General features: G+C 47.4%; 2 protein-coding genes across 6 annotated transcripts; one reads left to right on the top strand and one right to left on the bottom strand.

Moving 5' to 3' along the window:
* Positions 1–5811: 5811 nt before the first annotated feature.
* On the top strand, positions 5812–12519 carry LOC127008724 (uncharacterized). Of its 3 annotated transcripts, XM_050881081.1 has the most exons (6): positions 5812–7458; positions 7790–9233; positions 9379–9450; positions 10070–10156; positions 10980–11080; positions 12376–12519. In XM_050881081.1, the coding sequence occupies exons 2-5, from the start codon at positions 7917–7919 to the stop codon at positions 11076–11078; spliced, it is 1575 nt and encodes a 524-aa protein (XP_050737038.1). In that variant the 5' UTR covers positions 5812–7458; positions 7790–7916; the 3' UTR covers positions 11079–11080; positions 12376–12519. The 3 variants fall into 3 exon arrangements, 2 of the variants coding, with proteins under 2 accessions (XP_050737038.1, XP_050737037.1); XR_007761275.1 differs by having other exon boundaries at positions 5812–9233; positions 10032–10156; XM_050881080.1 differs by having other exon boundaries at positions 5812–9233.
* Positions 12278–27230, bottom strand: LOC127008723 (tudor domain-containing protein 7-like). Of its 3 annotated transcripts, none has more exons than XM_050881077.1 (23): positions 27074–27230; positions 25625–26024; positions 25152–25240; positions 23943–24080; positions 23316–23597; positions 22669–22839; positions 22396–22557; positions 22104–22286; positions 20464–20624; positions 20091–20256; positions 19794–19941; positions 19507–19610; positions 19001–19228; positions 18524–18638; positions 18257–18384; positions 17542–17646; positions 16663–16776; positions 16055–16173; positions 15812–15897; positions 15410–15561; positions 15066–15214; positions 14423–14571; positions 12278–13605 (listed from the first exon to the last, which is right to left on the bottom strand). In XM_050881077.1, exons 2-23 carry the CDS (start codon positions 25728–25730, stop codon positions 13385–13387), a joined length of 3276 nt encoding a protein of 1091 aa, XP_050737034.1. In that variant the 5' UTR covers positions 25731–26024; positions 27074–27230; the 3' UTR covers positions 12278–13384. The 3 variants fall into 3 exon arrangements, with proteins under 3 accessions (XP_050737034.1, XP_050737035.1, XP_050737036.1); XM_050881078.1 differs by having other exon boundaries at positions 15812–15894; XM_050881079.1 differs by lacking the exon at positions 17542–17646.
* Positions 27231–27898: the final 668 nt, after the last annotated feature.

Below are 27898 nucleotides of genomic sequence, written 5' to 3'. Positions count from 1 at the left end.
GGCAGACAGGTGCTCTCCCAATTACTTAAACTGGGCTCGCTATGGAAAACACAGTGCTCCCACGAGGCGGACAGCAGACACAAAGACACTCCGGCGGACACACTCGCACACACCCACAGAGCACACAGCGAGGCACAATTAAATACAGGGCGGACTTTCTTGGGGTTTACTAAGCAATAGCACGTTGTACAATCCTTATAGTCCAAGGGGGAGGCAGTCAAGGCACAAATCACAGGCGATTAAGTCCTAAGGCACAGAGCACAGGCGAGCGCGTCCTTTTTCTTCTCTCCGTCTCCACTCTTCCTCGCCGCATGGCGTCCCTCTCCAGCCCGCCCCCTCAACGGGGCCGCAGGGAACCCTCATTACGTCACGTGGCGCCAATTACAATTTAAACTAAGCTAAGCCTTGGCGTAACACTACCCCCCCCTTAAGCGCAGGCGACCCGCCTCGCCAACTTAACAAAACAAATAAAACATAACTGGGGAACTAAACAAATCATTCTGTATCAAAATCTGTAAGCCATCCTGGCCTCCTCCTCTCACGTCTTGGTCGTCGCGGTGGAGGTGAGGGCGAGGGAGAGCAATCGGGCTGGTCCAGGTCACCAGCAGAGCCGGCCTCCAGGTCGGCGTCTCCACCTGCCTCCTCCTCCACATCATCCGCGACCTCGACGTCCACCGGGTCAAGTTCTGCCCGGTCCTCCTCGTCACTACTGGGGTAGTCAGGGTCCTCCTCAGCGCCAGTACCCCAGGAGTAACGGCCCGGCCCATGGTAGCGCCAGAGCCGGTCAACGTGGACGACAGAGGAGCGTTTGCGGCCCCTCCTGATGCGGTAGGTGACAGCGGACAGGACTGCAATCACCGTGTAGGGCCCCTCCCAGGGACTCTGCAGCTTCGGTGATAACCCTTTCTTCCGGCGAGGGTTATGCAGCCACACTCTGTCACCCACCGCATACTTCACGTCCCGCATGCGGCGATCGTAGTAGTCCTTCATCGCCTGGCCTGCCACTCTGAGCTTGCCGCGCACCTGGTGATGGACCTCGACCAGGTTCTCCTGCAGCGCGGCAGCGAAGCCAGAGGTGACAGTCGGCAGGCCCACGTCCGGCGGCCGCCCGTCGCCAGATCCACGGGGAGTCTGAGCTCGCGGCCAAACATAAGACGTGCGGGTGTATAGTCAGTGGCCTCGTGCACAGCGGACCGGTACGCCATCAGCATTGCGGGCAACTTGACGTCCCAGTCCTCCTGGTTTGCCCCGCAATACTTGGCCAACTGCTGTGCGAGTGTCCGGTTGAACCGCTCCACCATCCCGTCCGACTGCGGGTGGAGTGGCGTCGTTCAGGTCTTCCGCACTCCCAGCAAGTCGCAGCACTCACGGAACACACGGGACTCGAACTCACGGCCCTGGTCTGAGTGCAGTTCTGACGGCACACCGAACCGGGTGAAGCACTCGTTTACTAGGACACTCGCCACTGTTTCAGCCTCGTGGTTCGGGAGCGCATACGCCTCAGGCCACTTCGTGAAGTAGTCCATCACGACGCATACGAAACGATTTCCCAGGGGCGTCATGGGCAGCTGGCCAGAAATATCTACAGCCACCCTCTCCATTGGCGCCACAACGCTGTACAACTGAAGCGGAGCCCGATTCCGGCGTGTGGGGCCCTTTTTCGCACTACAAACGTCACAGGCCCGACACCACTCGGAAACGTCGTTCCGCATACCGACCCAGTAGAAGCGCTGGCGGAGACGTTTAAGGTCTTTTCTCGCCCAAGTGGCCACTAGTAACACCGGCGTGCAACTCCCGTAACACCTCAGCACGCTTTGCACGGGGTACCACCACTACCCAGGCGTCTCTGCCCTCCGCCTAACACCTCCCAGCGCTTTACTAGCACTCCCCACCGGTCCAACCGCAGCGTCTCCCACTGGTCGACGAGGCACTTAGTGGCAGGACTCTCCGCCGACACTTCCTCCCACCGGGGTCGCTCCCCGCTGGCCCTGAGCCAACGCACTACAGGAGCAAGAGCGGGTCTGCGCTCTGTGCCTCACGCCACCGGTCGTTGCCTTCAGTGGCGTTGGCAGGCACCGTTAAGCGTCGGCAAACAGGGTCAGGGTCCCGACGCGCCTGGTGTGAGTAGCTTGCCTCACACGGGCTCTGACTCACGGCGTCAGGTCCTTCAGGGACGGAATGTGAGCTACCTGCCTCACACGGGCGTCGAGTCACAGGGTCGGGGTCCTTGCTAGCACAGTGAGAGCAACCTGCCTCACACGGGCGCCGGCTCAAACTATCGGCGTTGCTGTGCACACGACCCGGGCGGTGAACAATCCGGTAGTTGAACTGCTCGAGCCTTCCCAACCACCTCGCCAGCTGACCCTCCGGCGCCTTCAGTGTTTTCAACCACTGCAGGGCAGCGTGGTCGGTCCGGACGGTGAACTCAGCGCCGTAGAGGTACGGCTGGAAGTGCTCGAGACTTTTACTACTGCCAGCAGCTCCTTCCTGGTCACGCAGTAGTTGCGTTCAGGCCTACTGAACTTGGCGCTGTAGTAGGCCACCACGAGCTCCCTTCAATACTTCACATGCGACAAGACAGCCCGATGCCCTCCGCACTGGCGTCGGTGTCAAGCAGGTAAGGGAGCTTCGGGGGTACGGCAGGACCGGCGCCTCCACAAGGGCCCTCTTCAGGCCGTCGAACGCAGCCTGGCACGCCTCGTCCCACTCGAAAGGCACTCCTTTACGAGTGAGGCGGTGTAGGGCGCCGCGATGGTGGCGAAGTCCTGCACGAAGCGACGGTAGTAGGTGCACAGACCAAGTAGCTCCTGACCTCAGCTACGTTAGTGGGCCGAGGCCAGTCTGCTACTGCTGCCACTTTCTGCGGGTCTGTGCGCACGCCGTCCTTGCTGACGACATGCCCCAGGAACGGCACCTCGTACTGGAAGAGGGAGCACTTCTTGGGGCTGAGCTTGAGGTTAGCCTTCCTCAGGCGTTGCAGGACCTCCTCCAGCCTCCCCAGCTCCTCCTCGAAGGTGCCTCCGTAGACGATGACGTCGTCGAGGTAGATGAGGGCCGTCCTCCACTGCAGGCCGTCCAGCACCCGCTCCATCAGACGTTCAAAACCGCCAGGGGCGTTGCAGAGGCCGAAGGGCATGACATTAAACTGCCACAAGCCCTGCCCGAAGGAAAAGGCTGTCTTCGGCTTGTCCTCTTCGGCCATCTCCACCTGGTGGTAGCCCGACTTCAGGTCGAGCGTGGAGAACCACCTCGCCCCTACCAGCGCGTCCAAGGTGTCGTCGATCCTCGGCAGGGGGTAGGAATCCTTCACAGTCACGTCATTCAGTGCCCGGTAGTCCACACAGAAGCGTTGTGTGCCGTCCTTCTTTTAACCAGGACTACCGCTGAAGACCACGGACTGTCGGACTTCTCGATCACCCCCTGATTTGCCAGGTCGTTGACGGTGCGCTGCATCTCCTCTCGTCGGGCAGGTGCGATACGTCGAGGGGGACACTTGATGGGCGCGCTGGTTCCAGTGTTGATGCTGTGTTTCACCAGCGACGTGCGGCCCAAGTCCAAGTCGCCCCGGCTGAACACGTCTGAGTACTGCGTCAAGGTGTGGCGCACCCTCTCCGCCTGCGACTCCGTCAGGTTAGCGGAGCCCCTGAGCGCCAGGTCTTCAAGGAAGTCAGGCAGCACTCCTCCGCAGGCGTAGACGCACTCTTCGACGGCTGTTCAGCTCGCTCCACCTCTTCACATGTGCCTAGTCTGGCACCAGCGGGTAGTCGCCGAGCCTCGTCAGAGAAGTTAGCAACGAGTACTGTCACTAACTCCTCCCCCGCTCCCACGAGGCTCCTCCCGACTGCCACACCGTCAGTCAGGTGCAGGTTTTCTGAGGGTTCTACTATGCCTTCCGCGTCGTGCATCACCCTCGACAGTCGACACTGGACTCGTCGCTCCGTCCTGGGGGCAAGGTGCAGTCGCTCGGCCGTCACTACCTCGGCACAACCGACTTCCGGAAGCCAGGGCACCTCTTGTCCGTGCACCCTCATCCGCTTCCGTCCAAAGTCGATACATGCGCCAGTCTGCACCAGGTAGTCAAAACCGAGCAAGCCCTCTTCATCCAGGTCGGCGGCGTACACTGGCAGCCGCTCTTCTGCGCCGCCCACGCCGACACGAGCCACTACAGGCCCCTGGAGTGCCACGCAATGCCCCGTCACGCCGCACAATCTCTGCGGGGCGTCTGGGAGCCGCTCAGCGTCCAGCAACTCGGGGCGCACCAGGGTCTTTTCAGCCCCGGTGTCGACTGTCAGGCGGCAAGACTTACCGTCTACGTTGCCCTCCACCTGCACCGAACTAGTGGTATGGCGGCATCTTACACAAGTGGGGGCGTGTCGACCTTGGCAGGCTGGGTAGTCGCCCCCTTGTCCAGCCCGCTGCTGTTTCCCGCCTGCGCCACTTGCTTCGGCTTGGGGCAGGCGCTGGGCGGTGATCAGACTTGCCGCAGTCCTTGCAGCAAGTCTAGAAGCCCACAGACTTCGGCCGGTCGAGGGAACGCGTCTTTCGCCCCCTCGGACACCGGTCGCGTCTGTGGCCCTTCTCACCGCAGCCCCAGCAACGGCCACCAAACTCGGGGCTCGTCTCCCTCGACGCCGCCTTACGCTCGAACTTCGCCTTCCGGCCTCGCACGTCGTTCCGAGGCTTGGCGTAGTCAGCGAGGCGGCTTGACGTCTTGAGAAACGCCTCGAACTCCATGGCCCTCGCCAAAGCCACCTGCAGGTCACCAGGGTGGGCTTGCTTTACGTAGATCTGCAGCTGGTGGTCCTGCAGAGCATCTACGAAGGCGTCACGGGCGAGGACGGTCGTCATGTCTTCACCAGCAGCCGGATAAGCCCGCCTCACAAGGGCCTCCACATCTTGCGCCAGTTGTGACAGCGTCTCGCCCTTCTGCCTCGCCCTCTTCTTCAGCTGAGCCCTGTACACCTCAGCCTGGTGACTGTGCCCAAAGCGGCGCTGCAAGGCTTCCGACAGGCTGGTAAAGGAAGCTTGCTTGGTGGCTGGAAGGTGGCTGAGAATCTGAGTGCCGGGCCCCGCAGCGCCGTTGCCAGCTGCAGCGCCTTTTCTTCCTCAGTCCACCCTTGAGCTGTTGCGAGCATGACGAACTGAGCAACGTAGGCCTCCCAAGCTACCTTGCCGTCATACTCAGCCGGCTTACGCCTGCGGTGGTCGTGGGAAGGAAACGAACGAGCAGGGTAGAAGGCAGGCACTCGGGGCAAGAAAGGAGGCAGGGTAGGGTTTAGGTGAGGAGGCGAGGGTGGCGGGCTGTTTGGCAACAGTGGCGGGGCCGCCGCTCGCGCCCCGCCGCAGCCCACGCCAGCCGCTGAACCCCGACCGTGACCCCCGGCCGGACACGCCAGGCCCGGAGGCTCAGAGAATGCACTGCGTGGCCTCAGCGAGGCTTGACACTGCCCCCAATCACACAAAGGCTCACTCTGCACTTCCTCTGGGGCAGCACACACGGCAGCCTGCCTCGCCTCAAACCTTACCTCCTGCACCTCACCTCTCAGTGCCTCTAGGCCCCTCTGTAGCTCAACCCGGACCTCCTCGCAGGCCTGATCGGTATACTGCCGTGCCTCCTGCCGCACAGAAGCCAAACTTGCTTGTAGTGCCTCCTCAAGCCTGCTGGCCTGTGCCTCAGGCGCTCGGCCTGCTCTGAGCCTGCTCCTCAAGCCTGCTGGCCTGTGCCTCAGGCGCTCGGCCTGCTCACGGGCCTGCTCCTCAAGCCTGCTGGCCTGTGCCTCAGGCCTCGGCCTGCTGTGCCTGCTTTGACCTTGAAGCGTTATTTCTTGCCTCAAGCCAGCCAACATTGAGGCAATTAACTCCAGCTGGCCAGGCTTAGCGTCTTCATCAGCCTCAAGGTCACCACTACCCCCACCACTCGCTCCGCCAGCCGCACCGTGCTCGCCGAGGTCCATTGTGCCCGAGGCGTCACTCTTTGTCTGCCCGTCCACTCACAGCACAATTTCCACCCCGCTCCTGACACCACTGTTATACTCCACTTGTCTACCCCTCACACAGGCAGACAGGTGCTCTCCCAATTACTTAAACTGGGCTCGCTATGGAAAACACAGTGCTCCCACGAGGCGGACAGCAGACACAAAGACACTCCGGCGGACACACTCGCACACACCCACAGAGCACACAGCGAGGCACAATTAAATACAGGGCGGACTTTCTTGGGGTTTACTAAGCAATAGCACGTTGTACAATCCTTATAGTCCAAGGGGGAGGCAGTCAAGGCACAAATCACAGGCGATTAAGTCCTAAGGCACAGAGCACAGGCGAGCGCGTCCTTTTTCTTCTCTCCGTCTCCACTCTTCCTCGCCGCATGGCGTCCCTCTCCAGCCCGCCCCCTCAACGGGGCCGCAGGGAACCCTCATTACGTCACGTGGCGCCAATTACAATTTAAACTAAGCTAAGCCTTGGCGTAACACTAACATGGCCGACGAAGACGAGGAACACTGCAGCGAAACTGAAGGCAACGATAACATGGCCGACGAAGACGAGGAACACTGCAGCGAAACTGAAGGCAACGATAACATGGCCGAAGAATGATGTCCTGAGGCTTGAAACCTTCACAGCGTCCTGCCGCTTCACCGCTTATCAAACGCTCGTAACGCCAAGCATATCAGCGTGGCCTGGAACGCAACAGCACCACCGCAAGGCAGCAGCCCGCTCTGATGTAGAGGCTCCTTCGTGCCTTGTTTAATCATGATGCTTGTAAAGGAGAGTCGAGAGCCTCACCCATTATGTAGCTTTTGACTCTTTGCAAAACGTGTAACATCTTTATTAACTGGAAGTAGTTTTATGGAATAAACTTTGTGTAAAATCACGATGGCTACAATTATCATTAATTATGTTGTCCGCAAGAGGTGTCAAATCATAATAGGGGACCCTCCAGACTCTGTGTATAGAGGACAGCACTGTGGTCCTCGGGTTGGAGCAGACGGAAAAGCAAAACCTCGCATTTATTTATCTAAAAGGGCTGTGAGGCAGTGTCATGACATTTCAATCAAATGAATCAAATATTTGTGTAGGAAAATATAGGAGAAAGTATCACTGACTTTTATTTTTTACAAAATGAAACCGTCGTAGGTAAAGTTTGGGGCATGCGCTGAAGCTGCGCGTGGCCTCGGCGTTCATCTCCGCCTGTGGCGGGTGAGAACCCATTACTCCAAGACACCGGAACAGTGTGACATCCGGGTTACCACAGTTTACCCTCCCCAGGTACAAATTTATCAACCAAACCGAACGGGAGGATGAACAGTTGGGTGGGCTGGGGGCCGACTGCTCGAACCCAGGCCTGCCGATTTGTAGCTAGGCGTGCCAACCGCTTCACCACGGTAGCGCATGGCATTGTGACTAAAACCTGGAAATTCAAGTTTCTTCTCGGCGGCCTTTTATCAAGCCGATGCAAAGGTGAGTAAAATGAGGCCTGTAGTGATGTGGGATCCATTCTAATAGACCGGCTAAGCACGTTTCTTTTTTTAAGAGGGGGAGCACATACGACTTTCGATAATATATAGCTACCTCTGACTTCTGTTTTGTTAGGAAAGCTGAATTATCATGATAACAATCAATGGTTTCTTGAAAGTATGCAGCCATGGGCCGGAAATGTGTGTGTGTGTGTGTGTGTGTGTGTGTGTGTGTGTGTGTGTTTCAGTATCCCTCCGATCACTTAAAACAATTACTCGAACTTCCAGGAAGAGTCAATAGGGTAAATAATTGATGATGTTGACAATTCTTCCAGTTTGAGCTGCGAAGAAGGCGACGCCCACCACTCATGTGCCAGTCAGCCTCGGCAGTGCAGGTTCGATCGGCTCCACACGCTGCCTCAGGACAACCGCCACACTTCTTAGGGGGTTAAAAAAAAAAACATGGCATTCCTCCCGGGAAGGATGCGCCTTATTACCCTCTTAGAAGTCTGCCTGAAAGTGTTCCGAGTCCTTGGGTTCCTGCCGTATTCCTGGGATGCCTCTGGACGCTGCCCTCAGACCAACAAACCGCAGACCCCCGAGATAGCCTGGTCCTCCTCCTCACTGATTAATGTGGGAGGCGATGAAAGGGAACTGTCGTCACCAGCCTTTCCGTGTTGCTTCAAGAGGCGACAGTCGCTTGTAACACTGTCTTGGATCTTTGTGTTCATCCGCATTGCCCACGGTTTTGCAGTCATAACCGTTCACGCATATTTCCTAAAACTGGATATTAATGACCTGGGCAACTTAGTGACCACACATAATATCACCGATTTATGTATTCACCTCTTTTCAGTCCTCCTGTCAGCAAGTTTAATGACGGTGCTGCTGTTGCGTGGCGATCGGTTGGCTCACCTCCTGCAGAGCCTAAGTAACATTATTGCCAGCCATCACGTTGCTGTGCTGTCTAAAGTTGATGTCTCCGTGTGCTTCGTGTTTCTCCTCTATCTTCTGTTAGCTCTCGTGTCCACCGTTGTCGAACTGCAGCACGTAGAAGAGACAGAAACACACGTGGTGAAGAAACAGCTTCGGTACGTTGAGGACACGAGCTTCTGCATCGTCCACGTGCTCTTGGCCTTCACAGTCATGGTCTTGATCCTGTTCTTTCGTGCCGTCGCTGTCACCTTGTCGGAGAACTACACCAACATCCTGAGGGAGAAACTGCCACGGGAGACACATTCAGACCTGACGAAGGTGCGCCCGGAAGACTGTGACGAGGAGGAGATCGAGGCCTGGAAATTGGGTCCTGAGGGTGAAAGGAAGACTGACGGTGGTGCTAGGGAAAGGAAAGTTAATTATTCAAAACAAGACCTCATTTCCGGAGATCCCCACAACGGAAGGGCAGCCAATAGTGGTGGAGGAAGAAAGATTTATGCTTTACAAGACCTCTCCTCGGCAGATCCTTACAGTAGAATGGTGACAAGTGGCGACAGCAGGAAAGAGACAGCACCCTCACTCTCACCACTGACCATCACGGACATCACCACAGCCATTGACCAGCTCCAAGACCTCCACCAGTTCCAGCACCTCCTGAACGCCTACTTCGGCCTCCCTCTGTCTCTGAGTCTGGTCAAGATGATACTGGTGGTGGTCATCCAAGCGTTCTTCGCTGCCAACGTCGCCGACAGGTGGAGGCTGGCCTGCATCTTTGTGGCCATCCCCCTCGATCTCTCTCTCATGGTGCATCTGTTTTCTGCCCCCGAAAGTGTCACGCTGCAGGTGGGTACTTGGCTCTACTACTACTACTACTGCTGCTGCTGCAACTACTACTACTACTACTGTTACTACTACTATTACTATGATAATAATGATAGTAATAATAATTTGGCTAATCAGAACTAACCTAAAGGCTTTGTGTTGACAGAGAGAAAAACTACGAGAGGCTGTTCTTCTGAGGAGGCTGAAGGAGACGAGCAACATGGAACTGGTGGACAAGGTGAGAGAGAGAGAGAGAGAGAGAGAGAGAGAGAGAGAGAGGGGGGGATGGGGGCAGACTAGGTTATCTATCATTTAAAACCTAAGCAAAACGATATCAAACGACCACCAAGACTTTGCATATCTGCCTTAGCTAATATTTAGGGTGTAGGAAGAGGCATTTGTGTCTTTCATCAGTTTATTCCATCCTCGCGTGATAATGTTAGCAAGAATAATTTGGTGGTCTGATTTTATGTGTTTACTTAAGCTCTGTGGGATTATTTTCTTGTTTACAACGCATCATCGATCGTAAGCAACAATTTGGAACACTCGTAATTGTAGGGCTGTTAAGTATTTTGAAACATTTGGTTTATAATTTTCTGTTGGCAGTGTTTCTGAAGTTAAGAGATGAGAGCCTTACCTCGTACCTTTTTTTTAGGCAAGGAATTAAGACATTACTATATTTTTTGTCCTACATAACACCTAATTTAGCAGTGTAAGTTTATATGGCTTGTTTTATCCCAATTCAGTGAAGGGTACATTTTGATAAACATAACTGTAAAACCAGAATAAATTAATGGTTCTCCCCATGTACGTTTTCAGTTTTCACCCATCTCATCATTATACTGTTCCTGCCACAGCTCGGCCGCTGGACAGAGGTGATGGACACGTACACGGATTTCAGTATCGGCCGCCTGTTTGTTATCGCTAAATCCAACATTGTGGGCGTAAGTAAAGAGAGAGAGAGAGAGAGAGAGAGAGAGAGAGAGAGGGGGAGGGGGGGAAGGAAAAGAGAGAAAAGGAGAGGGGTTGAGGAAGGGAGTGAGGAGTTCAATGAGCCTGCAAGAGGTCAAATGGTCTATATAACAGCTCCTGTAAACTCACCGCCAGCCCTGGATTTAGACTTAATAAGATTCTAAGCTTTAGAAAGCCTCAAGGCCCTTTGTTAATAAGTTACGTCATTGGCACTGGCCCTTGAGCCTGCGGCGGAAACAACCCATTACCCCGGGACACAGGGCCGATGTGATATCCAGGTTACCACAGTTACCTTACACAGGCTTCCCTGGGTACCCGTTTATCAACTAATCTGAAAGGGAGGATGAATATCTGGCTGGGCCGTGCGCTGACTGACCGGTCGGGGATTCAAGCAAGCAAGCAAGACGTGCTGATCCTGCTAGAGGGCAGTTAAAAATGAGGGAGGCGTAGCGGCACAGACTATTCTTGAGCAGCAAATGTGAAATCAGAGGTACACACACACACACACACTTAACACCGCTCTGATAGCTCAGTTGGTTAAAGCTCTGCACTGCCAGGCGGAGGTTCGAGCCCCGCTCAGGCCGGGAATTTTCCGCTGACAAGGACTGTCCCCTCTTGAGCAAGGGGAATGAGGTATGTGGTATGTGAGGTCTCAGCAATGCCCAGAGATCAACTACAATGAGCCTTGCTCTCGTCGAGAGGGTACTTACTGGCGATGACGAGTCCAGCTCGTGGTCAGGCCGTGGGTGGGTGAATGACAACACTTACTTTTCACCCTCTCTTTCTATTCCTCAGCTGGCAAGCTTCATGGCAACCTACTTAGTGATTCTCCTTCAATTCAACCAAGGAGACAAAGGAAGCAGTGGAAAAGAAAAAATGAATCCAGTGCAGTGATCGTAAGTAATAATAGTGAGTTGTTAAATTGGTGGATCTACTTGACCCATCATCATGTTGTTTGAAGGTGGTTTTCAGTGCCAATCTTAACCACACATCAAGAACAGACAGAAGGCCCAAGCCCCTCCGTGAAAAGTTGGGCCCTCTGATGGGTACCCTTGTGAAATTCAATGTAATTTGGCAAAGTGGGTAAATCTAAATGGCCATTGGGCTTCCCCTACAGATAATGTGCCCCCCAACATGGGCCCTCTTACCACGTCATTGATACACACATGCCATTTCCAATCCCATGGTCAACATGGGGTTGCTTCAGGGCCAGGGACTAGTACCTGGTGCTGGGCCGTCTCTCTCCCTTCCCCACCCAGGCTTTTGCCCCTCAAGAGATCTTATAGAGGGAGAGATATGACACTGAGTCTACAGGAGGTGGCCTGTGATTGGCTGGCACTTATAACTTATGTCATAAATGTTGTGAAGGAAATTATATATTACAATATTTAAAGTTTTTATTTTCATTTTGCAATACTTGTATCTGAAATGTTCCAGATAGTAACGACATACATAAAGCTCAACCATAAAGTATATTAAATGTGGTAAAATAAAATAAAATCATTCAAACATATAACCCAGCTACCTCGAGAGCTTTGAAAAAAAATGTAATCCTGAGAAAACAAACCCTAATTCTTGTCAAGTTTCTGTAAAACAATATATAAATCCTCCATTGCCATCAACCTTTGGAGAGAACAGCTTCCCTTCAGGGAGAGGCATGAACCTTGATACAGGGAGAGAGGAAGCAAATCACAGCCTGTGAAGCTGCATGGGGAAGGCTGTATCAAGCTTCGACAGTTTCAGTTTTGAGAAGTGATGAGTCTAATATTAATGAAAAAGTTTACTCCGAAATCAATCCTGAGATGATGAATCGTAATACTGTAGAAAATTCATAAATTGTAAAAAAACTGAGATGAGTATTTTACTGCTAAATATTACTGGAATTTACAAAACTGATTACCCTTTGCCTTAGTGTAACTGTTATGTGGGGGCATTTGGTCAATGTTGACTAGTATATAATACATTCATGGTAAGTTAAGCATTCCATAATAAGGGAACATTTTGTGATTAATGTTATCTTGATTTTGCTATTTTTTGGGCTTTTAGAAGAGGTTATATATATATATATATATATATATATATATATATATATATATATATATATATATATATATATATATATATATATATATATATATATATATTTATTTCATTAAAGTATTGCTTAAACATTTCTGTTATGGCTTTCCAGCTCATGAAGCTCAAGTAGTGTCAGACGCAGCGGGCAGCCCACTCTGGAATTGGCACTGCAGCACGACACACCTCAGGACACAGACTCACTGGTCCACGCCTGATTGCAGCAGGTGTGGGAGTCAGTCCTGCCAGGGTCAATGTGCTCAAGGAACAACTAATATCACTGAAGAGTAAAAACATTAAGGTCTAAGGTGGGAGCTGCTCTGTTAATGCCACTTGAACAATGGCTGGATTGGGGTATTGGTGGTGTAGATTAACACTATATAGTCTGGTGGTGGGACTGAGGAAAAAACTGCTATATTCAGAACAGGAAAAATATTTCATGAAAATTTTACTGCATGAGGTAAACCACAAAGCACTGATCGAGGTAAACCACAAAGCACTGATCATTTAAATATTGTAAGAGAAATTGAGCAAACCCAAACTCTACATGTCCAGAATTATTGGAGTGATGCATACTGCTCCAACGTCCTCCCAATTCCACCACCAACACTAAGCTGCTTTCCCTTCATTATACGCACACCGTGTGGGGAACAAGTAAAGTGAATGTGAATTTTATGCATTAGAAATTAACCTAACGGCCACTTGAGATTCCGTAAGCTACATGTTGATCAGGTTATTCACTTTACTTACTTAAAACAAACTAAATGTTCATATAGTCCTTTAGTACGATATAATATATTGCATAAATTCTTTTCATTGTAAGTAGTATATATTCCATTGCATCAGTTCTTTTAAGTGTAAGTGGTGTATATTCTATTGCATCAATTCTCATTATTGAAAGTAGCGAGTTACTACGTGAACACAAATGAAAGCTGCACTTCCTAATAATTGCTTACAAAAATAATTTCATCCATAATTTTTGCTTTCCTCCTACAATAATCCTATTTCTTCTACTGAGCTTAAGGAGAATTATCACACAAAGCCCAGAGAGTTAGTTGGCTAGCACCACCGAAATGATAAACTAAATTTCAAAGGTGTGGAAGAGGTCCAGTACGACTGACTTCTTATGCTTCCTGACAGGTAGCTCGGCGCTCATCAACGAGGACTTGGTTGATGAATATATCAACAATTTTCTCAGAGGTGTCAATCAGCACCAGTGAAAGGTAAAGGGTATCATCCTTCATCTCCTTGCCAAAGATCACGGACACCAAGTTCTTGCTCCCCGCGAGTTCTCTAAATCGACACGCATCTTCAGGGCTCCAGTCTTTGTTTGCTGCCTCAATACCTGCAAAAATAAGTTATCACTCATATCCTTTATTTCTAAGGATAAAAACAACAGTAAACACAACAAAAAGAGCCGGTGGAGGGATAGAGAAGAGAGGAAAAGAACTCGTTGACTACTTACAGGGCTCCAAAATTGGATGCTGCCCATCCATTGGACTAACTTAACTAACAGGGAGCATATGCCAGGAGGTGTGTCACTTCACTCACCTGACTCCACCCCAGATGATCAATCAGGGCAAGCCTCCACACAACTGGCCTTCACATTCTAACCCCCTCAAATGATTGATCGACTTGCCCCAGAAATAAGTTACATGGGTGTCCCCTTGGTCACCACCACTCGCGGTTCTTGTACAGAAACAACCCTATAAATAGGGTCAACGTCCAGGTGTGCCATGTGCCCATATAGCCAAAGTTGGCATTCATGGACTAAGCTGGTAACTCTGGCTAAAAGAGCATGTAGCATGCTTCCCAGATGTCAATCCTGCTCCTGGGGCTGTTTCTGTACAAGACAACTGTGACTGGAAGAGACTAAAGAGATGCCCATGTAACTCATGGCTGGGGCAAGTTTATCGATCCAATTGAGAGGAACTTAAAATGGCAAGGTTAGCTGTGTGGAAGCTTATTCAGGGGGACTGTCAGGAGTGGAGGGGGCAGGTGAGTCAAGTAACACACCGCCTGGTATATGCTCCCTGTTAGTTAGTTGGTTGGGTGTTCAATCATTTTGCTGAAAATAATAATAAAAAAACGGAATTTTACAGAGCCACTGCATAGCAATAACAGGTACCAGAAATCGTTAATGCCTTAAACTTGGCACTCACCATGTAACTTTGCATTGAGGGCAAGGCAGGGCATAGTGCAGAACTCCGGTGTGAGGGGCTGCACCTTATCCAGCATAGCATAGAAGCGGTCCCCAAAGTCAACAAACACACCAGAAACTGCATCCTCCATCACTATCTCCACCTTGGCTCTGTAAAAAAAGAACAGTGTATTACCTGCTAACAAGCTAACCTTGCAGACTTTTCATAGTCACCCCTCACACGACTTTTCCCGTCAGTCAGTTTACAAATAACCTGATTTGTCAACAATAAAGGACCTAATGTACAGAACAGCCTGCCCCGATCAATCAAAAGGGGCATACACCAGGGGGGAAGTCTCCTCACCCCCTCTCAAATGCCAACCTCAACAGCAAGTCTCCATGCAGGCCCCCTTCCCTACCTAAGCATTTATTGGCAGGATCCATTCATTTACTCGAGCCTCCTCCATTCAGGATCGTCTCTAACAGAAACAAGCCTGCCTTAAGGCTCACTTGTATCTGGGGCAGGTAAACCTGTGGAACTCTGCAGTTCCAAGGCAATCTAACCTTCCTAAACCACACCCTCAGAGTAAGAGGCACACCAACACAGTCTAAGCATGTGCTGTGCCCATCCTGTACTACACCCAGCCCCACTGTCTCCTCCTTACCTGTACCAGACATCATCACTATGCTTGAGAGCGCAGTACTGGCCACCCTTGATGGCCACCACATGCTTCAGGTTGGCTGGGTCGTTGTAGTAATCTTGCATGCTCTCAGACATATCATCAAACTTGTATCCCAACTTCCATGGCTGCACCTGCAGAGGATATCTATTTATACCAGCAGCCAATGGTATGAACATAGTGCAATGAAAATAAAAAAATTCCTGAGGATACTTGACACAGAATAGTTTACAAAACAAACTTAAGTCAAAAGTGATGAGAATGCAATATAAATTACATTAATCTGAAGGTTAATATATGTACTACCAACTTTCCAAAATAGTACTCACAGCAAAGTTGTTGGGATTGGCAGCGTAAGTCACAAAGACATCAAAGTAGGAGCCAACGTCAGGAATATCACTGAGGGACAAGGGTGAACATGGGGGAAAGGAGTCGGGTCCAACTTGGCGGGGCTCCGAAGGAAGACTCTGGGAATTTGCATCTGTCAAACAAAGCAAAATACAAATGCGTGTCCTTTTTAAAAATTAAATTGATGCATAAATTTTTTTCAGTGAAAAGCAGTGCACTAACTGAAAATAAATTGCATAAATAAATAAAACAAAGATTAACAAGAAAAATCATAAATTTTGAAATTGAATGAGAGGTATTAATGTTGTATTCAGGGAGACAATGGTTGAAGATCCCTTTAACATGTGGCTTCTGACTCCAGACAAGAGGACAAGCAATCACACCTGAGGTGCTGGAAGACTCTTGTGATCTGAACTGAGACACAACCACCTCTTTCTCCATACTGTTGTTGTTGGAGTCTCCTTCACTACTGCCGTAAAGAAATCATAACATAATTAAAAAAAAGGCATAAAAACAGGTCAACTGATAATAGTTCAAAGGGGAAAAACAGTGCTTCTTGACATCAACTTTTTGGGTAGGAATATTTTACAGGAACTAAACAGATACGATAAGAGAGGCTGGCTAACCCAAAGAGGTTGCTGTCAATGCCCAGAGTGTCATTGATGGAGACCAACTCATTCTGAGGCAGCAGCCTCTTGAAGAGCTGCACTGAAGCTGCCTGGTTTGTAGTCCTTTCACTCACCACCTGAGAGAAGAGGAATAATAAGGAAGATGGAAGGCATGCTTTTACTGTGTTACACAATGTCATACTGTGCCTAATAGTTGTATGATTAACTAATGAATGATATTTGTAGGTGAGCAGGCACCAAGAGTCTTCACAGCATCTGCATTAATCAATTCTTCAAGCTGAGGGAGCCACTGTAACTGGTAGAGCTGACAAAGTTGGTGGGAGATAGGTTACTACTTTAGTGATGACAGGTACGATTTAGTGTTGATGGGCTACAAATCCAGCTCAGCATCAATAGGCTACTGACTTATAGCATTAGGTTATTATATCATGGGATCTGTTAGTCAAGCAATGTTTTTTTTTAACCATTGGAGACAGAGACTAAGTGGGATTCCTGCAGTGGATTCGTAATGGCTGAAGATGGTGATAAAAAAAAGGTTACACTACACACAGTCCAACTTCTAACTGAGAGCAATATAACACTGGCACAAGCTAAGTAGACAATACCTTCAGTAGCAGAGGAGTATCCAGTGGCGCCAAATCCATGAGGCGCTGGCAGGCCCGCTCTGTCCACCTCAGCTCGGGGTCAGCAGGAACATTGTGCAGGCAGCATGGCAACGCCTGCCCACCAAACAACAGCAATAAAGATAAACTATTCCTCCAAGTTTCCTCAATGTATAATTTCATCTACAGCAAGATAATTGATGCATGTGTTCATTATATTCTAGAGTACAAAATATTATAATTTCTAACTTGGTTCCCAGCTCCACCCTCCTGCCCAAAAAATGATAGATAAGTAGCCTAATTATGGTCCAAGTGAATCTACTAACAAGTATGAGTCATATGTGCACACACACACACACACAAACTTTACATGATTAGCTTACATGCGCATTCATCAAAAACAGGATAATATATTACTAAATGAGATGGCAGTGGCATTACAGTTAATATGAGGAATGGACTCAACAGCATTAATCAAGACATGGAAAACATGAGAAAGGTTAGTCAAATATGAGTTGAAAAGATTACTTTAAAATCTGAACAAGCCACCACCACACAGGGATGCAATGGCCAGCATATGCAAGCCACAAACAATGTCCGTCAAGGGTCTTGACAATCAAACTTAAACTCTACTGTGGAAAAAATGAGGAGGCTTGGAAGCTTTGTACTCTAGACATTAAAAATAACTACCGTGACTAAAAAATATCTTTAACCTCTCTTTTATGACCTCCAGCTTCACACATGCAATTTGGCCCAACAAAACTAGATACCTCAAAAGCAACAAACAGAAATATGAAGCATGATTATACTCTTCCAAATGGTTACCCCCGAAAAATAAAAAGTGATAGACTAAAAGAGTAGGTGAAGCTTTTTTGGCATTACCTGGTGAGGAACTTTTGCTAGCAGAGGACTCACTTTCTGCAAACCCTTTATGTTGTTGAGTGGCACTTTCTCTGAGTTGCCAAAATCCACAAAGTTCATCAGGACCTGTTTGTTAAGTTATTGGGTTAATTGTTTATGACAAGGCCCGGGTTACTAGGTTGGATGAGGAAATGGTGATGGTGCCACTGTGCTTCCCTGAGTAAGTCAACACCACACACAACATTCAATTTGCATTTGTTCTCTAACCAAACATCAAACCATAACCAATCAATCTCAATAACAAACTCTCATCTCACACCCCAAAGTCTGAGGGTAAAGATGTGTTGTTAAAAGCCGATAGGAAGCACAATGTCAGCATACAACAATGATTCCTAGGCCCTAATATATTTACAATGTATGTATGGTATTCCGTGTTATTTAAATAACCATTTCCATGCAGTTGCTAGTAATGTATTAAAATATAAGCATTATCTGGAATATATACAAACAATTAACTTGCTCCTTCTCATGCCAATAAAGTTAAGCTGCTCTACCTGTACACTAATATGTTCATCTATAATGAAATAAAAATTCAGAAGAATAAAAAAGCACCTCCTAGTCAAAACATGAACTCCCACATGGAATATCACTCTTTGCCAGTTCCACAGCCTCAACACACACACAAAGTACACACACAAGCACACACTCAAACACAAGCGCACACGCACACACATACCGTGCCGTCAGGGTCGACGCTGCTCCTGGGTGCTGCTCGGTACCACTCCCCGTCCTTGCTGAAGCGTGCCAGGTACAGTTTGGTGAGGTCCACTTCCACCTTCTCTCCCAGCATCTCCTCAGTGCGTCCTGTGATGAAAAAAATGCAATCAGCTGTGCACCCCATTATTTTGTGTATGTGTGTGTATCTACAATGAGAAGGTAGGCTGTGGGCTAAACAGGGGATAAAACACAACGCAATCATCAAAGTAACTTGACTGATACTCACTCTTGGCAATCTTGAGGAGGTCATCCAGTGCCTTGAAGGTTTTCGTCTCCACTTGAACATACACGATGCCACTGGACGAGGCATGTGTTAGGTACACCTCAGCCAAGCCTCCAACCTGAGCAAAGAGGCAGATTCAGCAATATTCATGTCCTTCCCATCCGAAAAGGAGTTCCAAAGATCACCTTGTACATTATAAGGAAAAGATACATAATCAGAAAGGTGAGTATGGGACAGGAAAAATAGTTATGTCTTCCTGGAAGTGATGAATGCCATCACTTACCTTTACAAACAATTAACATGATGAGCAACCAATGCAAAATACCTTTCTATAACGGTTATGGGTTTCACTGACGCTGAAAAAACAAAGGAATGCTGTACTCGAGCTTGAAAATAGAAACATTGACAGGTTTCAGTGGTGTAGGTGGATATGATAAAAAAGGAGTGACTTCAAGAAGTGAAGCCAAACAAAGAACTCACAGGAGGCAGGGAGGGCTCCACCAGGTGCTTGGCAACAGACTCGAACACCTTCTCATTGAGGTTGACGTCCTCACTGGTAGAGGTGTCAAAGAGCACAATGGCATAAGGCTCTTCCCGACGCTGGACACGGGCCACCAGAATCTTGCCCATGGGCAGGGTTTCCATCAAGGCCTGAAAGGCAGCTTCCTTTGGTGCATCCTCTAGCCCGGCCAGGCAGCACCTCAAGGCCTGCCAGAGAGAAGGGGTTCAGGCTCAGTAGAACACGGAGGAATGTGTTGCACGCTGCTTACCAGTACAGAGTTTAGTATGTACAAGTTCGTACCTCATAGAGAAGTGTCTAGTATGGATTTATACATTTGCACTTGTAAACAATTAAGAATGGACAGAAGAGGAAATATTCAAAGGAAAACTTAATGTGAGGAAGAGTTTGGCTGCTACCTGAGAACTGCTGCAACTGGTTAAAGAATCACTTATGGAAAGTAGTGCATGCCAAGTGCTATCCATACCTGAGGTGGGAGAGAGTAGAACTGCTTCTCAAGGTGGAACAGGTTTGGCAGGGGGACAATTTCAATATCACCATGGTCCACAAACTTTGTCTTAGCTTCCTTTTCTGAGGGAAAAAAAAAAAAAAAAAAAAAAAAAAAACTATTAGTTGAAGGAAAATTTACACTATTAGTTGAATGAAGGAAAATAATCATTCGAGATACCAATACCAAGTTTGCAGTATGAATTTTTTTTTCCCAACTGACACTGTCCAACCTTGAACCAGAGACAAGCCTGGTGCACTACTCACCCCTGATTTCCAGCACCTCCACCCTGAACCATGACTCCTCGTGGCTGGCGACGTAGATCCCGCCCACTTCCAGCTCCTTCACGGGCCGTTGGTTCTTCTCCTCCATGTAGTACAGCTCCATTTCTGTCAGCAGCTCACTGTACATACTCTGCATACCCATCATAAGAGAAAGGACCGAGTCACCCACTAAACTTATTCATGCACGTCTCTGAATGATTGGATAACATGTACAACTGATATGAAGAGTTTAGTCTTGTTAAGAAAAGAAACAGGAGCAGCAACACTACCAACACTCACACTGTACTTGTCCCCAACTAGCAGCAGCTGTACAGTGTTGGTGGCCTCAACACAGGTAATGAACACATCCCAGGTAGGTGTTGGGGGAGGGTTGAGTGGTGGCAGCTTCAACTTCTCTTCTGTTGGTGGCAAGCTGCTGTCTTTGCTTTTTCTATGCTGCTCTGGGCTGAAAAATAAATTAAAAGAAATAATATTACACAGATACAGCAATGCTACAATATGTTTCCTCACTTAGGCTTCCCACACGGGGATGGCCATGGCAGCGGCACCTTCAACTTGCAGCATCCACTTCACAACTATATGTAAAAATAAGAAAAAAATGCTAGGTGTCTAAATCCCATAATATTGGTACAGTTTTTGACTTGGGACTCACCTGGGAGAGGGTGTGCGTGGTGACTCCTGCTGTTCCTGGGCTGGCGGCGTCGGCGTCTGTGGCTTAGGCGTCTGTGGCTTAGGCGTCTGTGGCTTAGGTGTCTGTGGCTTAGGTGTCTGTGGCTTAGGTGTCTGTGGCTTAGGCGTCTTGTCAGCCTGGCTCTGGAGACAATTACTGGCTAAAGTATGCATCCTACACCTACTGTAGCAATGCAAAAATCATCTTACAAATTTCAAGGGCATGCTTTATATTATCAAGAAAAAGTGTTGGTGAAGACTAGTGAGGTACCAAATGTCTGAGAGACCCCAATTGACCCAAATGAAAGGATAAGGTTGGTAAACACACAAGACTTGGTAGGAAAGGTGTTATATTGCAAGAAGTGAGAATATGAACGAAGAGAACTTGAGGCTCTTCAGTCCTAACCACTCCCTTACAGAGTTCCTGGAAGGATTGTGGGATCAGAGCTATGGACACAAACCAGTAGGGAAAAAAAAGGAAAAAAAGGAAAAAAAAAGGGTAAATTTGTAGCACTTCACCAGTCTCGCATTTCCGAACGAAACTAGTTTTTTTCGGTAGTTTTCGGCCTGTTTTGAATGAATATGCGTGTCATTTCTATCGCAAATCACGTGTTTTTTTTTTACCCCCCCCCCCTTCCAACCAAGAGACTAATGATTTGCGATAAAAAATTTAGAGCACATTCATTCAAAACAGACCGAAATCTACCAGAAAAAACTAGTTTCGTCCACACAGGTGCATTTAAACTAAACATAACCCTAACCTAACCTAACCTAACCTAACACTAACCTAACACTAACCTAACCTAACCTAACCTAAAACTAACCTAACCTAACCTAACCTAAAACTAACCTAACCTAAAACCAGGGTTGGTGATTTTTTTTTTTTTTAAAAAAAAAAAAAAAAAAAAATTTTTTTTTTTTTTTTTTTTTTTTTTTTTTTTTTTTTTTTTTTTTAAAAAAAAAATATATATATATTATATATATATAACCCAACCCAACCTAACACCAACCCAACACCAACCTAACCTAACCTAACCTAACACTAACCTAACCTAACCTAACACTAACCTAACCTAAAACTAACCTAACCTAACCTAACCTAACCTAACCTAAAACTAACCTAACCTAACACTAACCTAACCTAAGCTGGGAGGCGGCGGTGGGTCGGCGGGCAGTAACCCATCAACCATCAGAGCGGTCCTGTGTCACGTCCTGGCCTTGACCGCCCTCCCTCCCTCCCTCCGTTATAAATGATTTCCGAGGGGTGTTTATGGGGATGAATTTACTCAGAATGCGGAGCTCTTTCTAATGGTCAGGGTAAGAAAAGCCATCTCTAGACTGGTGTACTCCTACAATAATACCAAAAAAAGTTATTTGTATTATGAGGGCGTGGCTTTGAAATACCACATAGAGAAGTAAGATGGAAACATGCGAAGACTGCCTCACCAAATATTTATACAAGTATAGAATGCACAAAATGGAAAAAATGTAAACTTATGCTGTTATCATGCTCCAGCAGAAACTCCATGGGGCAGCAGGCATCAGAAGAGAAGTAAGGACTGATACAGTACAGGTAATAGTACCTCAAAAAACAGTGGACAAAAGATGTTAGTAAATCCTCACCTCATCCATCAATGTAACAGTCCATTTGTCCACACAGAGGTTATCAAACACTAGGCCGGTATTGCTCTTGTCCTTGGCAGTTGTGAGCCAGTCCTCAGGGAGCCTCTCCTTGAACACCTCGCTGTACATGTCGCGCAGTGGCTCCCACCAGAAACGTTTGATGGGGGACTTCGCCTTCATTAGCTGTGGACACAATTGTATATGATACACAGACACATTCAACTGTAACAACCACTGCAGCACTGAATTTCATGTTGTCACTGTTGAGGAAGGACACTATTAATCCACCCACCTGCTTTACTCTAGGAACAGACACATCATAGTTAGTGGTGGTGGGGAGCTCTGCCACTTCTTTCCTTTGGAGCTTCTCAAGAGCTTTTTTGGAAGCAGCTTCCTCAGCCTCAGCCTGGGTGTTCTTCATCTCAGGGTAGCTGCTGGCTCGTGTTTCTCCAATCTAAGAAATTTATAAACTTATATCAAGCTCTGGCTTACAAGCAGATGAGGATGCTGTGGTTATATTATCTGTCTCAGTCTTCTATTCTCTCCTCTTAATAGGATGACTTACAGTGACCACAGTGCACCACCCCATCTTCTTTCCAAAAGGCAGCGTCTGGAAGACAAGGTTGATCTTGCCCTGTGAGGCCTCCAGCGCCTGCACAGCTTCTGTCAGTTGTTGCTTGTATGTCTTCTTGGCAGGAGCTTTCTCGGACACCTGCTTTGTGGCCTTGGGCCCCTCCTGTATTGAATTTATCATATTATTCAGCACCTTTTTTGAACAACTGTCTTGGTATTTACAATTATAGCTACATTAAAGTTTTCAATTTCTCATAGTAGACAGGATTTCAATTGCACTTTTCCAAAAACACACACCGTCTCCCCTCTGGCCTGGCAGGGAGGTAGAGGAAATTGCTAGAGACAGGTAAAAAATGCTAACCTCAAGGAAGCTGATAAGAAGATATGAAGTTTGCAGTTGTGATTTTGAGTTAAGGACTGACTAAGAATGTTTAATGTAGAGGAAGGGGACAACTGAGTGCCAATATCATGGTCTGGGTGATGAGACTGAGGAAGCCCACCAGGTAAGAGTACACACACACAGGGTGGCCTGGAGGCAGAGGTGAAGGTAACAAAAGTATCCAAGGCTTGATGGCAGCAAACATGGGCAGAGGACAGACTGAGCATTACGGAAACCCAAGAAAACTAAGCAAAACTCACAGGACGGGGAGGGGCTTTAGCAGGTGGTGGCTGTGGTTGTGCAGCTTTTTGGTTGTGGGTGGCGGTGTTGCTGCTTTGGTATCGAGGTTGCTGGTGCGAGAACGAGGGTATCTGCTGGGCCTGCTGAGGGACGGACATATAGCTGTAGGAAAATTTAGTTCTGGTGGTGTTAGGGGGCTGCCAGGTTGTAGGATACCAGTTGGCGTTGGTCTGCCCACCAGCACTGTAGAACTGCTGGTTTGAAGGGGTGCCATGCAGTTGACGTGCCCCAAATCCTGGGTTCTGGGTGAGATAAGTGTCGTGGTAGTCTAAACACGGACAGAACATGACGCACTATAAATGCAGCATATTAGGGTATGTTTGACGACATGCACACATCACGCCATTTAGTAACTATATTAAGTAAAACCCATTCAGGGAAAATGAGCTTAGGTATAAAACTTGATGTCAAAATAGAGACCAGCTATCAGTGTATTTTTATTTTTACCCCACACCTATATTCCCAGGTATTTTTAACCCCTGAAATACTAACTGGAAGAGTGCATACATATTGGAAAACATATTGAGGATTTTTATTCATATATTTTTCTACATGATGATCTATGATAAACTGGTTGTGAGACTCACCCATTTCTTCTGAATTGTTTTATTCTTCTTATTACTTTTGTTGTCTTGTCCCTGAACTTGACACAGGATCATGTTAATGTTGGGATCATTCACCACCTTCACCACCAGCCGCCCAGCTCTGTTCTCTAGCTTCAACACCTGTGGGCAGTGCACTCATAAAATACATGGCACCTTTCATACTGGATTGGTGAAGGTTAACATATTAAAAACTAAACCCACCCGTTCCGCTTGAATGAAGCACTCTACGTACATTCAATCTTTTCATGCAAAGAAGATTTGGGGGCCCTTCAATACTCTTGGAGTTGCAATAGTTATTTGTAAAAGAAATATCTGATTTTCTAAAGAGGAGTGTGAAAATTAATGTTTATAGCTACATAGCCACTGTGTCTCTGTGTGGGTTGAGCCAAGATAAGTTGAACCACTGCAATCAGCAAGGCTAAGTTTGGGTAGGCGGTGGCCGAACTGGTAGCGTACTGGGCTCACATTTACCGCGTGATGGACGACGCGGGTTCGAATCCCCACGCTACCACTCGGATTTTTCAGTCACCGCCGAGTGGCTTAAAACTACCCACATGCTGTCCTGAAGACCACCCATCAACCCGGACTCTAGAGGAAGCCGTCCAAGCGAATCAAGAACGAGTTCCGGGGGGCAGCATGAGCCAATGCAAGATGGCGCCACTATAAACACTCGCCTGCGCCAGAACGGGCTGGGCCGACCATCAGGCCTCACCTGGAAGTAGCCTTGGGCCGACCATTAGGCCCCACCAGGAAGATGCCTACCGGCGCAACAGGCAATGACGTAAAAAAAAAAAAAAAAAAAAAAGTCACTAATTCAGGGGCGATATGTTACGAAGTCAGGTAGATTACAATAAGCATACCTAGGTGGTGTTGCAATATTTGGTTAAGTGGAATATATATATATATATATATATATATATATATATATATATATATATATATATATATATATATATATATATATATATATATATATATATATATATATATATATATATATATATGGATGATATATACAGTTTTGGATTTGTGAAAGTATATATGTATATGAAAACGAACAGAGTTTACTGCTATTCCGAGTCCTAATTTGTATGATTTTTATAATGATACTGTTAAAACTAATGTCATGGTAAAAGAACAAATGCATGGCAGTGTTTCTAGACAGCACAACAGTGGCAGACTACTACTTACATCAGGAATAGATTGTAGGAAGCTGGCAAGGGAGCCATGCTTCAGCTCTCTGAATGGAATGCTTTTCCCCACCACAGTCTTGTACTCAGCTGCACAAAAGAGAATCATTGGTATATTATATAAGTGAGGCATAAAGGTTAATTGACATTTTCCACCGAACCAGATTTTAATTAACTCCTGCAGAATACTTAGGGTATGTTTTGAGAATGGGATCCCCAAATCAAGAGTGTTTATGATAGTAACTTAGCTGACAATATCAACACAGTTTCAGACAGATAAACAGGAAAGTGCATTACCAAGTCAACAACGCCCATAAAATTACTATGAAATGATTACCTAATAAAATTTCCCTTTCTTTACTGAAGAAAGACTCACGGTGGTTGACCAGTAGTCATTCATCACTGCCATCTTTCTACATGTTTCTGACAGTAAGAACAGACAGTGACAGACCACAACCCTGAGCCATGACATACCATCAATTTGCTGCATGGGAAGCTCCCCGCCGAAGGAGGTGAGGACAGCCTTCAGGATGGAGCACACCTCCTTCACCTTCCCCTCGTCAGTCTCGTACTCTGCCATGCTGCTGATTCTGCTACTTCTTCGTCCCGCCTTGCTATGATGCTAAGACACAGCTGTTTTTCATTGGTGTGGTGCTGCTTGCCTCTCAGGCTCACAGCAAGTCTGTTTTTTTTTTGTTTTTTGTTTTTGTTTTTTAGCTTGGGATAATTTTTTCCTTAAAGTACTTCGACGTGAGCTTAAACCTACATTAAGTCTATGGCAGCCAACCGGCCCAAAGCACTGTGTTAATTACAATCTTTCAATTGTAATTACAAGGTTTGGGTGGTTTCCTTTTCCAGTGAAACCATCTTAAGCCTGAAAACAACAAAGAACAAATGTAAGAAAAAAGTTTTTATGACTGTTCCATATAAAATAATAATAATAATAATACTTTTATTGCACCCAGCAGCATATATTGATCACCGTCACACATCACATGCCTGATAAATTTAAACTAACCTAACCTAACTTAACATACCAAATGGGGGGGTGCTTTGCCCCCTCGACTCTCTTAACCCTTTCACTCCGGCGACGCCGATGTCTGCATCACAGATGGAAAGGGTTAAGATTAAGTGAGGCTTTCCTCCCTTCGACCACCCCACCCCCCCTCTATTTTCCAGAAGCCATTTGTTACTGCATTTTTTTTTTTTACAGCATAAAGAGCAACTCAAGGGCTACAAAAAGGTAAAAAAAAAAATAAAAATAAAAAAGCCTGGTAACTGTAGCTCTCATACATATAGCGATTAGTATAGCCCAGGGTCGGCATTAAAAAAAAAAACACCCAAAACAACCCACCCAAAAAAAGAAATCTAAATAAAAACATCCAAAAAAATAATGAACCACCCCCCCAATTTTTTTTTTAACCCGGGGTCTTTTCCAGCCCTGCTATAGTGGCCAAAAAAGGCATTCAAGGAGCAATAACGTTCTTCACCATTAACCGAAATAAAGAAAGTGTGCACGTCCTCCTGTGCCCCGGGGCCTGAAAACTGTCACCCCGCCCACCTCACCACAACACCAACGATACCTCCGTCCGTCCACACCACACTACACTAACTGATACCAACTGATACACAAGGACACGGACACACAGTAGCGAGAACCTGACACCTCATCACTCCCCCAGGCGCCAGAAATTAACCAAAACACGAAACCATTTTTTTTACACAGTTTCTAGAGCACAGCAGCCGTCCAGGACTACCATCTCACATATCGCCTGGAATATCCGCGCAAAGGTACATGTTACGCCGGTAATACTATAACAGAAATGGGCTTTGAGTATTCATGCACAAATAGGAGGAGCGGTGAGGCGTGTAATGGCGTGTGAGGAGAGAAAATGAAGGGAGAAAGGAAAGGAATCCACCCACCTGCCGTGCGTCTGGCGCCATCTTCATCTGCGGACTGTTCCTCTTCCTCCCAGTGTTGCCAGACCGTCACTTCCACCGTTGCCAGATTCTCGTACTCAGAGCCATATTTACCGGTTTCTTCCCCATAACTGTTGCCAAGAAGCACCAAAAATTAACCATTTAGACGATAACCATATATGAAGGCAGCTATTTGGGTGATGGAAGCAGTTTTTGGGTCGTATATATTGGCAAACATAGTCGTACTCAGAGTCATATATACCGTTTTTTCTTGCCCATAACTGCTGCCAAGAAGCACCAATAATTAACCATTTGAGCGATAACCATATATGAAGGCAGTTATTTGGGTGATGGAAGCAGTTTTTGGGTCGGAAATCGCCAAACATATGAGACAGAGTACGACAATCTGGCAACGTTGCTGTTTGTTCACCTTCCTCTTCTTCTTTTGAGTTGTTCCACTTTGTATCGGTTCTTTAGGTCCTCCTTGGCACTTCTTTACACTTAGATACTTCACTACGCATATTTAGTTACACCTCTGCGCACACTTTATATATATACTTCACACTGCAGCTGTTATCTCCTTCTCTTTGCTTCCATGGACTGACTTTCCTTTTCGATTTCAATTTTTTCTGTTTTTTTCTTCTTTTTGCATTTCGCTTTCCTGTCCTTTCGTCTGTTTCCACTTCTTTTCACTCATCTTAGCCAGTCAGCATTTTATCGTACTTAGCACATCGTATATTTTCCTGGACCCATAACTATTGCAAACAAACACCAATAATTGACCATTTTAACGATAACTGTAATTGAATCTAGTAGTTGGGGTGGAGG

This window comes from Eriocheir sinensis, chromosome 38 (assembly GCF_024679095.1).
Source record: "Eriocheir sinensis breed Jianghai 21 chromosome 38, ASM2467909v1, whole genome shotgun sequence".
NCBI lineage: Eukaryota > Metazoa > Arthropoda > Malacostraca > Decapoda > Varunidae > Eriocheir > Eriocheir sinensis.
This window is presented reverse-complemented; position numbering and strand designations above follow the sequence as displayed.